Source organism: Brachyistius frenatus, unplaced genomic scaffold (genome assembly GCF_029030835.1).
Source record: "Brachyistius frenatus isolate BFR_SWC_R1_liver_20210118 unplaced genomic scaffold, ASM2903083v1 Contig_21, whole genome shotgun sequence".
NCBI classification, from domain to species: Eukaryota; Metazoa; Chordata; class Actinopteri; family Embiotocidae; genus Brachyistius; species Brachyistius frenatus.
The window spans coordinates 1,848,608-1,859,391 of NW_027210620.1; the positions used below are offsets into that span (position 1 = coordinate 1,848,608).

Sequence of the window (10,784 nt, forward strand, 5' to 3'; positions counted from 1 at the left end):
ACGTGCCGTTCCCGGGGAGCTTCAGTTTTCTGTTTTCCAGCTGCTGCTGTGAATGCGGTGCGCCTCTCGCAGCTTTAAGGGATCCGTCGACTCTCTCATCAAATGCTGCACAGGAATTCTCCGTCCTGCTGCCTCTATTTTTTTCTCTCTCTCTCTCTCTCTCTCTCTCTCTCTGCAGCTGACGTTCTCAAGTAAAAAAAAAAAAACAACAACAACAACAACAACCAAACAAACAAGTAAATCGAGGCATTCGTTGTGACCTACGGTCTTGTCTGCTTGTGTTTTCTAGGGCCCGCCGCGAGCCCCGACGTCGAGGTGACCACCCCGCTGCCTAACACCTCTGCCCTGGAGGAGATGGCCCTGTACAGCAACAAACGCAAACTGAGGCAGGGCCGCCGCAGCCTGGAAACCGCCGTGCCCACGTAACACGTCACCGACCGCGACAGAGAACACGCACGCCACACACACACGCGCGCGCGCGCATTTACCCAGACTGAGGAACACTGGTAAACTTATGGGTGCATCCACAGGAGGTGCAGATTCACCGAAACACTACACACAGTGTCAGTACAGCGAGATCTAACTCTCCCGTGTGTGTGTGTGTGTGTATATATATATATATATATATATATACATATATATATATATATATATAACGCAAATATATATATATATATATAACCACTGCAGAGACGACGAAGCTGATAGTTGCCACACATAGACACTCACTTATATCCTGCGTGCCAGTCTTGCCTTTACAGCCAGCGGGCGAATCGGCAAGTTGCTCAACAGTCCCTCAAAAGTGAGAGAGAGAGAGAGAGAGAGAGAGAGAGAGCTAGTGAGGTTAGCTAGGATCGCTACTTACAGACCATTCTTCTATTTTTGTTCGACCTTCGGTTTGCTTAGTAGAATCTGATCTATTTTAACATGAGGTGATCAAAAGTTTTTTTTTTTTTTTTATATTTTATTTTCTGCGCCTTCAGTGATTTTGCTGTTGAAGGGGAAAAAAAAAAAGAAAAAAAACAACAAAAAAAACATACTGGAAGAGAAAAGAAATGGGTTATAGCTATACTAACTTCTTGAATGATATTTTTAGGCTTTCAGTGATTAGACTGTAAAACGTCTTATGTTTTCTTGAGGCTTAAGCGGACAGGAGTGTATATATATATTGAAGAGGGAACATCCTGCTACCTTCATAGTCACAAATTATGGAAAGCTTTTAAAAAAAATTATAATTTTTTTTTTTTTTTTTAGTACATATCATGTTTGCACTGCCACTGATTATCTTTTAAGAACGTATATCTTTACTAATTTATTGTTTTTACTGTTTTACTCAAATTGAAGGCCTTCTATTTTACAGTTTTAACCCACCCAGTCCTTTCGGGCTCAAGAGGACGACTGAGGCGTAATTTATCCTTCACATTAATTTGAGTCAGAATGTCAAAGCTTTCAAGTGATTATTTGCATATCGCTGTATTTTATTTGATCTACTTTATATACACTTTTTTTTAATTTTTTTTTATATACATCATGGGGGAGTTTTCAGGCAAGCATATCTACAAATTAGATTGCTTTGCACACAGCCTAGTTGTTGCCCCTTGGTTTCATAACGCAGTAAAAAATATCACACTAAATGCTGGTTTCTCTTGTCTCAGCAGACTTTAAAAGATTATTAACTGTGTTACATTCCCCTGTAGAGAGTTTGACTACACTGGAGGCCGCGGCAACGAGCAGGCAGTTTTAGAGGCACTCAACAGTTGAGAATATTAATGTTTGGGAACATTTAATTCACGGTACTTACCCTGTCCTGTTTAGGGTATTTTTTATTATTATTTTTTTTTAATCAATGTGAATCATTCATTTCTATGCCACAGTGATGTGAAGGTAGCAGGTGTTTTATTTTTCTGTCTATGGTTAATTTAAATCTGATGCCACTGAAAATCATTTATTATTGTGTGAATAATGTACAAATACTGAAAGGACATCAGATTTTGGCTTTGAAACTGAGCCAGTCTCGACCTAGACTAAACAAAGTGTCTGGACTGCTGATGCACCGAGGTTTGGACGGGCTTGGTGCTGGGATGCTCTCTGCATGTATATTGGTTTGTTAATGGGAGAGCCGCGAGAGGCAGAACCAATTAGGAATCCCTCTCAAGACATAGATCTCATTCAGCTCACCGCACGACACACGGTCAGCTTATGTATCTGACAGGTGTTTCTGCAGAATCACAGCATCGTAGCATTTGTGTTAATTTAATGTAGGGTCTTCTAATTATAGCTTTCCATGTTGCTCTCACTGACTGAAATTCAGTTTGATAACATTTGCAATGGTTGATTTATCTTCTTTTCTTTTTTTTTTTTTACTTTCAGTAGGTAAATCTTTTTTTCAGATGGGTTTCACTACATTAATAATGCAGTGTTTCAAGTTTCTGTGTTTATTCTTTTGTCTTGCGTTATCTTTGGGGGCTTTTACTTGCAAATAGGTTGGACGGAAAGGGTCAGAAGTCCTAGGGTCAAGGGTTATAGCTCATACAAGACTGTAACTAGTGAATTTGTACAACCAAAGAAGTCTATTTTGTGGTTCAGGAATAATAAATTTTACTTTTCATTTAAGAAGCGGATTCACTGTGTAGTGTCTTTTTTTTTTTGCTTGATTAATGTACAAACCTTATGAACAACAATGCATTTCGAAAACACACTAGGTGAAGGAGTGAATGAGGCACATTGTTGGACACTGAAAAGGCAAATTGCTCGTCACATTTAGCACTTAATCGTGAAGTTCGTGAACTTTAGTCTGGACATTAAATTCACTTTACTTGGTTAACAGGGAGAATTGAAGGGAGTCTTCTTGGTCCGGCCCATGCGGGTGTGTTCTTTTTGCTCTGTGGTAGAAGGCGTCACTCTGCTGGTCCTCTGCAGACGCATATCAAATGTGATTATTACTATATGCCCACTTAACTCTGGTTTTCCTGGCAATCGATAAGCAAGTGGATGGTGAGGTCACATGACCAGATTACAAGTGAAAAATCTTCAACAGCAGTTCACAAGATGTGTGACAAAAGGAAACGCACCTGTTTCAGCGTCCTGTTGCGGGCGTTATAGAAGGACTCGGAGCTGGAGCTGTCGGTAAGAAGCTCAAACTGCAGCTCCTCCACAGACTGTGGACTGTCGTCTTCCTGAAAACATCAGAGAATCTCATGAATTATTTACGACAAACGTTACCGGTAAAAGTCACAAATATGCTTCCTTCCAGGGAGGTGGGGGTATTTTTTTTAGATTGTGAAGGTTATTGCCGTCTGCTTTATGGAAAATAATGCAGAAGCAATGTTTTGCTTCTTCCGGCATTCACGGAGTAAAAAAAAAAAAAAAAATCACATAGTGACAATGGGGCTGATTCGCACCAGGCTATTGTTTGGTGTTTACCCAACAAGTGTGAGGCAAACTCACTTGTGCGGAGTTCTTGTACATAGTTATGTCTGGCTCCTCCTCAGGTAACGGGAAAGACTGCTTATACCACGTCTCAAATTCTGGGACACACACAGAACAGATAATTGTGAGAAACCATGACTGTGTTTTTTTTTAAACTCAAAATGTTTTTGCTGTGGAGAAAGGCAGCAGCTACGAGAGATATCATGACAACTGACCAGAAAGCAGGCGCGTCCTGCACTGATCCACAAGGTGTTGACAGTAGTTGACCTCTGGCTTGATGTCACGCAGCGCTTCGTATCTCTGCCGGTACTGTGCTTTAAGCTCCCTGAGCTGCAGCAATAGAGAGGCATTTGACTCCTGCAGCACTGGGTCTCCATCCATAACCATGTGGTGACCTTGATCCAAATTGACACAAAGCAAATATCCATTTACCTCCTCAAAATCACACTTTTGAAGCTATTTTACTTTCGTGCAAAGTTTCGAGGGTCCAAGCCATCCATATTTCTGCTTTAATATATGTTTTTATATCAAAACATTTAGTGTTTGGAAGTTCACTCTCGGCCTAAGTACAGGATATAAGCTCAATTTCAATTTAAAGATTTAGTAACTAAATGTTTTGACCATGAATTCCACACACAGGTCAGGAATTGACACCTGAGCTAGTGTCACGTGCTGATGAATGCAAATGTGATTCATTTGATAGCTCAAAAAGATCAAGTCTTGGGGCTTTAAATTTGCAGATACTGCAGTGCACCCCTATTGGTCTTTAGCTTTAGAACCGTCTCTCTCTCTCGTTGATGTAAGGTTTCAACAGAGGACGCAATGCGTTATTAAAGTCAAGATCACACAGCGCCAAGTACTAATGCTGGTACAAACAAACATGTTACATGGAAAGTACCTTGGCCTACTCTCGTCTCCTCCCGCTGCAGTAAGGTAGCTGTGGTGCAGTCGATCTGTCTCTTGACGGCGTTGACCTCCTCGGTGAGCTGTCGAAGAAGGCCGTGGCGTTCCAGCATAACAGCCTTGTTCTCCTTAAAGATCAGGTTGAGCTTGCTGCCTTTTCCCACCTTGAAGTCCTCAAATGCTTCCGCTTTGGGCGGAGGAGACCTGGACACAGGTGGCGAACTTTGGAGCAGTAAGTGTATAAAAAGAGATGTTGAACTGAGCATACACGCAAAAAGACTGCACTACATTCATCTGCACGTACTCGGAGCGAAAGGGCTCGTTGCCGGGCAGCTGTGATTCCGGCGCGTCCTGGTAGTCGGCGTCTGGTTCTTGAGACTCCTTTTCCTTCTCAGGAGTCTGGGCGGTATTCAACTTTGATTTGCAGGCACTCTCCAAACGCTTATTTGAAACAGGAGTCCCTTCTCGCTGCGTCTTGCTTTGGGCGTATAATCACATTGAGTGTGCCATTAGTGAAACTTCACTGGTGTGTTTAACAAAGTGCAATCGCCTAAAGTCAGGAAAATGTTGGCTCTATTATACGTTGATCTGATGAAGCCAATAACTGGGATCGTATCTCAACTTCTACTCAATCTTTCAACTGTAAAGTTTGGTTTAATGTGGTTGTTTAGTCCATTATGATTATTATTTTTTTTTTTTTTACATCCTGGAGTGTTGATAAAACTGAAGAGTGACAAAAATGTGATGAGATGTAAGAGGCATCTCTTTTTCCCCGTGATTCTATGACGTTAAGTCACAACGGACGTCCGAGTTCATGTTATCCTCGGAGTTGGACCCACTGACTCTAAAACTACGTTTATCGTGTCTTTGTGGGCAGAATCAGACACAACAGAGAGTAGCACTTTTGATGCCAATTTGCAGCACTTCTTTTGACAGGCTTCAGTCTAAATGCTCACTTACCTCTGTTTGTCTTTGGACTTCTTCGTTTTGGCTTTGGTTGCATTTGGGCGTTCGGTCTGTTTCTGTGACACCCCAGGGCTGCGAGCCTCCACATCCTGAGGGCGACCTGTGGCGTACCACTCCTGAAGAGTTCACAATGGAGCATCCAATCAAAGTTTAGTCTCAGTGAACTGGCTGTTACAGGTACAACAGCCAAACAGAATTAAAAAAAAAACAACTTGTGTTTTCTATGAGGTGCCCTTAACTGTGAATAAGATGTTGACTGACCTTAACACCGGCTGCGTTAACAATTTGATCTTTGTTCACCAAGTTGGAGGTTTGGCACAACTGAGCCTTCATCTTCAGCTCCTGTTCCCTGCTCGAATACATAAACGTACATGATCACTTACGTTAACAAAAAAATAAGCCTTCCGAAAATATGTCTTAACTATACACCGTATTTTGAAGTTTCAGATTTTAAAGTATTTTGAAGTTTCAGATTTCAAAAAGTCGGGGATACTCACTGCAGAGCGAGCTTGAACTGGGCAAACACTGCTTGAATCTGCTTGACACTTATGATCTGAAATTATATGCAAGCGGAGGGAGATCTGAAGCCTTCAGAGCACAAGCGAAGTCAAAGTTTGAAGTGTCAAGCGAAACCATTAATTCGCCATATTCGTTGTTATGTTCTCACCCTGATTTCCTCCAGGTTTCCCTCAAGGTACCTCTGAACCTGGCTTTGGATCTCAGCTAACTGGGCTTCAGACAGCTGCTCATACGTGCTGCTCGGTCGCTTCACCTGGCGAAAGGTAAATAACGGGTATTTAAATTCTAATGTGAATCTGGCAAAATATGTCTTTGATTCTCATGTGCAAACATAAACAGTGGAACTGTTTTGGACAGTCACTTTTGTAGAAAGTTTAGAATTTGCATACAATTACTAATGAATAATGGAAGATGATGAGCGACACGTTAAATCCATTCAAGTGCAACTTCTGTGCCGGACAGCAATAAAACACGTTTTAACAGGGAACCACGGCAATAAACTAATAATGTGTAATTAAACATGTGCTGTCGGTGCTACTCACCACTGTGTTGTAGATGAACAGTTCGTCTTCCAGCCTCTGTACTTCCTTCTGAAGTTTCTTGATCTGAGCCTAATCAAGATAATTGTGATCTGATGACTAATGCACAGACCACAGCACCCATATTTTCCCCATTTACAACTTTCAAAGGTGATTTTGTAATGTTCAATATCTTGCTGACTCACTGCTGGATCCATGCGCTGATTGACAGCAGGTTCGATTGGGACACACTTCATTCTGCTGGCGAAACGCAGAGTAGAGAGCTGCAAAGAATATTGATCATCGTCCAGAGCTCAAGTGACACCATGTACGGGGATAGTTTCTTTGTTTATATTATTAATTTAGCTTCTTACTGTTTCTTCCATCTGCGCAGCCTCACCGTAGATGTTGGCCACAAACACAGCGTTGCAGTTCCCTCCTACCGAAAGAGACCAACACATTATTTATTCGTCAGTATTACCACACAGCAAAAGGTCACTCGGAATACCAAATATCAGGTTGTAAGCACTGCTAGAAACCAAAGGCCTGGCAGTCTCACCCAGGGAGTCTTTGAGGGCATGTGTGAGTTTAGACCGCCTGAAGGGAATGTGGTCTCTGCGGCGGTCGGCTAAAGCCATGATGGCCTGCTCCAGGAACGACAGGGACTTGTTGATGAACATGGCTTCCTTCAACGTCTGACCCTCCGACTGGAAGGACAGGAAGGTGGCATGAAGTGAGAAAAGGATAAGTGACACGATTATAGTCCTTTTTTTTTTTTTTACATTTTGACGAGAAGATCACACGATAGTATGTTTTTCAGATGGTAAAGTCAGAGTTTCAAACTCACCCCAGTTTTTCTCAGCCTCTCAGACCCAGCTAAATCCACCAGGTTCAGCTTTGAGGTGACATACTTGGCATCAGACAAAGTCCGGGAGCGAGACTGTGGTTGAGAAAAACAGTTTCTCCGACTAAACAAGAAATTCTATCTTGGCGTTTGGGAACCGGGGCGACAGTAGCAGATACAGTAAACCATTAAGAAAACTGGTTTAATACCTCAATATGCACAGTTAGGATACAGTGCGACCTCGAGGACGTCTTGTTCAAGGCATTAGCTCTTATGATGCGATTCATCTCGCCCTGAGTGAAGACAAAAAAAACAAAACAAAAAAAGTAAAAAGCTTTCGGTCACGTAAACTTTTATTAATGACTAAATTTAGATATTTAGGCTATTTTAAACTATTTCTATTAGGTAGACAGATTTTTACATAAATCTACTCGCCTCAAACAGCAGGTAGAGAGCTTCCTCCTCGCTGTGAACGGGGTGCAGAGACAACCCTCTGACGAACACCCCGCTGCCCGCGTCCTCCATCACCACCATGCCTTGCGGAGACAGGTGTTGTGAGCCCTGCAGCGATGACAGCAGGTCCATCAGGGTCTCGTTGTAGATCTCCAGGTAGGATAGGTGCACTGAGAAGATGTGCTCGGTCCTCTTCTCCACCTCCTGAAACACCTGAACACCATGTTAAATACAAAAATCATTCAGGTACATGGGTTTCGGAGCCGTCCCTTTTTTGGAGGTAAGAATTATCTGACAGTCTGACGTACCTCCTGAAGGGCCCGAGGAATGATGCCTCTCTGCTTGTATGACTCTGTAGACCCCGTCATAGTGTAGGTTTTCCCCGCACCTGTCTGCCCAAAACACATCACTGTGCCTGGCAGGTACACAAAATGCACTTTTAACATAAGCCTCTTCACCAATTTGTTTGATTAAATTATCCTTTCCATCAACATATACCATTAAAGCCATCCAGTGCTGCCAGCACCACCCGTTGGCACACTCGGGTGTACGCCTCCTCCTGGGAAGCGTTATGCAGGACCCCATCGAGCCGAAACGACCAGCTCAGCTGATTTCTCTTGGATTCTGGGAGATTCTTTGGGTCTCGTCTTCGATAGATGTTCACTGTCTGATGGACAACGCGCAAAAACAATTTATGAGAGTACACAAACAAACAGAGTTTGAATTTTTTTTATGTACTCTGGTTTAATCTACCCAATTATACTTTTTTTTTTTGCAACTTAAGTGTGTGTGCCAGTATATTGCCTACAATAGCCACTTATTTGGTGTAATCCAGATCTAATATTTTAGGCCTGCTTTTCACATTTATGGAAGTGTTTAACATCTGCTGAAATATAAAATATCTCCAGATTTTCTTCTTTAAACATAGGACTGTGAAAGAACCAAAACAAATAAGTCCAAATTCACACAGATAAGGAGGACCGGTTTATTAAGCAAGTAAATACAGAGAGTTTTTGTTTGAGACTTCCTAGTGTGTGATAAAAGTTTTAATTTGACGGTTTTAATTTTCAATGTTCAATATCATACTTGTTCTTTTGGCGTCGGGTCTATTTTGTAAATGACGTAACGCGCAAATTAAATGACGCCACGCAGCAACAGCTTGTTCAGCATTTTTATTTATTTATTTAAACGCACCGTACTTGCGTGTACTTAAAAGTAGAAAAATCTAAATTAAGCAGTTTTCCCCTTTGCTGCAAATTAACTTTTTAAGATTTGATTTAAACCGCCGAGCAAATAAAACAACCGCCGTGTCCAGGTTTTAAACACTGATTAGCTTTCTTCGCTTTTACGAGTTCGATGTCGTTATTTAATAAAAAATAAAAAAATAAATCCTAATGGTAGTGAAAATTAAAACGGAGATTTTTTGTTTTGTTTTTTTTGTTTTGTTTAAGCTACCTGTCCGTCGGGAAGACATTCAATGAAGTCCTGGGCGAAGTTGTCGGTTGGTCTGATCCGGACGAACACCCCGACCTCCCTGCTCTCACCCTTCATACCGCCTTCCTGCAACACGACGGCAAAAGAGCAGAAACTCGACTCAACCGCCCAGAAATCACAACGTGTGCGAGACGGTACGAATATAGAACCCGAGTCCAGTCGGACGTGAGGTTATCCGGGGAGGATAAGCCATTTCAGCCCAAGTCCTCCTTCTCTTTCCCGCTGTTCACCTGCTCAGGTTGTGAGCCATCGCCACGGCAACGACCCCGCACACGCGCACTGAGCGGTGCAGTGACGCGTTCCGCACTTTGCCACCTGACCAACGGCGGACTGTTTCCAGGTGAACAAATCAAGTGTAAGTGTTTAAAATCCAAAGTCAGTCAGTGTCCTTACTGTACAAATACTATTGTGTGCTTTAATCAGGTTTTCCTTTTTTCTTAAATATATCCTTAAAATTAAAAAAAAAAGTCATACTATAGCATGTCGTCTAAAATATGAAAACAAAAAGTCATACTATAGCATGTCGTCTAAAATATTATAAAAAAAAGTCATATTATAGCATGTCGTCTAAAATATGAAAACAAAAAGTCATACTATAGCATGTCGTCTAAAATATGAAAACAAAAAGTCATACTATAGCATGTCGTCTAAAATATGAAAACAAAAAGTCATACTATAGCATGTCGTCTAAAATATGAAAACAAAAAGTCATATTATAGCATGTCGTCTAAAATATGAAAACAAAAAGTCATACTATAGCATGTCGTCCGAAATATGAAAAAAAAAGTCATATTATAGCATGTCGTCTAAAATATGAAAACAAAAAGTCATACTATAGCATGTCGTCTAAAATATGAAAACAAAAAGTCATACTATAGCATGTCGTCTAAAATATGAAAACAAAAAGTCATACTATAGCATGTCGTCCAAAATATGAAAAAAAAGTCATATTATAGCATGTCGTCTAAAATATGAAAACAAAAAGTCATACTATAGCATGTCGTCTAAAATATTATAAAAAAAAGTCATATTATTGCATGTCGTTTAAAATATTATAAAAAGTCATACTATAGCATGTCGTCTAAAATATTATAAAAAAGTCATATTATAGCATGTCATCTAAAATATTATAAAAAAGTCATACTATAGCATGTCGTCCAAAATATTATAAAAAAAAGTCATACTATAACATGTCGTCTAAAATATTATAAAAAAGTCATACTATAGCATGTCGTCCAAAATATTACAAAAAGTCATACTATAACATGTCGTCTAAAATATTACAAAAAGTCATACTATAACATGTCGTCTAAAATATTACAAAAAGTCATACTATAGCATGTCGTCTAAAATATTATAAAAAAGTCATACTATAACATGTCGTCCAAAATATTACAAAAAGTCATACTATAGCATGTCGTCTAAAATATTACAAAAAGTCATACTATAACATGTCGTCTAAAATATGACAAAAAGTCATACTATAGCATGTCGTCTAAAATATGATAAAAAAGTCATACTATAGCATGTCGTCCAAAATATTACAAAAAAGTCATACTATAGCATGTCGTCCAAAATATTACAAAAAAGTCATACTATAGCATGTCGTCTAAAATATGATAAAAAAAAGTCATACTATAGCATGTCGTCCAAAATAT

The 10,784-nt window shown here is 40.3% G+C and overlaps 2 protein-coding genes across 13 annotated transcripts in view; one reads left to right on the forward strand and one right to left on the reverse strand.

Annotated features, from left to right (window-relative positions):
* The window catches only part of scrib (scribble planar cell polarity protein), a 63,772-nt gene extending 61,151 nt beyond the window's left edge, over positions 1-2,621 (forward strand). For 10 of the 12 annotated variants that reach the window (XM_069696439.1, XM_069696438.1, XM_069696443.1 and 7 more), the window contains one exon: positions 290-2,621. In XM_069696439.1, coding sequence (XP_069552540.1) covers positions 290-426 — 137 coding nt within the window. In that variant the 3' untranslated portion in view covers positions 427-2,621. The remainder of the gene's footprint in view (positions 1-289) is intronic. The other 2 variants (XM_069696445.1, XM_069696448.1) reach the window with 1 other exon arrangement.
* On the reverse strand, positions 1,820-9,376 carry kif9 (kinesin family member 9). Its single transcript, XM_069696571.1, has 20 exons — positions 9,088-9,376; positions 8,131-8,299; positions 7,941-8,047; positions 7,615-7,845; positions 7,389-7,472; positions 7,183-7,275; positions 6,895-7,042; positions 6,710-6,774; positions 6,542-6,619; positions 6,360-6,428; positions 5,966-6,070; positions 5,796-5,851; positions 5,560-5,647; positions 5,293-5,414; positions 4,637-4,810; positions 4,328-4,536; positions 3,645-3,824; positions 3,448-3,527; positions 3,072-3,176; positions 1,820-2,913 (listed from the first exon to the last, which is right to left on the reverse strand). Exons 1-20 carry the CDS (start codon positions 9,181-9,183, stop codon positions 2,821-2,823), a joined length of 2,352 nt encoding a protein of 783 aa, XP_069552672.1. The 5' UTR covers positions 9,184-9,376; the 3' UTR covers positions 1,820-2,820.
* Positions 9,377-10,784: the final 1,408 nt, after the last annotated feature.

Bases quoted from the DNA above. Each gene is read 5' to 3' on its own strand.
- kif9 (XM_069696571.1), bottom strand. From the start codon at position 9,183: ATGAAGGGTGAGAGCAGGGAGGTCGGGGTGTTCGTCCGGATCAGACCA. The intron at 7,846-7,940 runs GTACGTCAGACT...CATGGTGTTCAG, and splicing joins TTCCTCGGGCCCTTCAGGAG to GTGTTTCAGGAGGTGGAGAA. The intron at 6,429-6,541 runs GTGAGTCAGCAA...TATCTTGATTAG, and splicing joins ATCAGCGCATGGATCCAGCA to GCTCAGATCAAGAAACTTCA.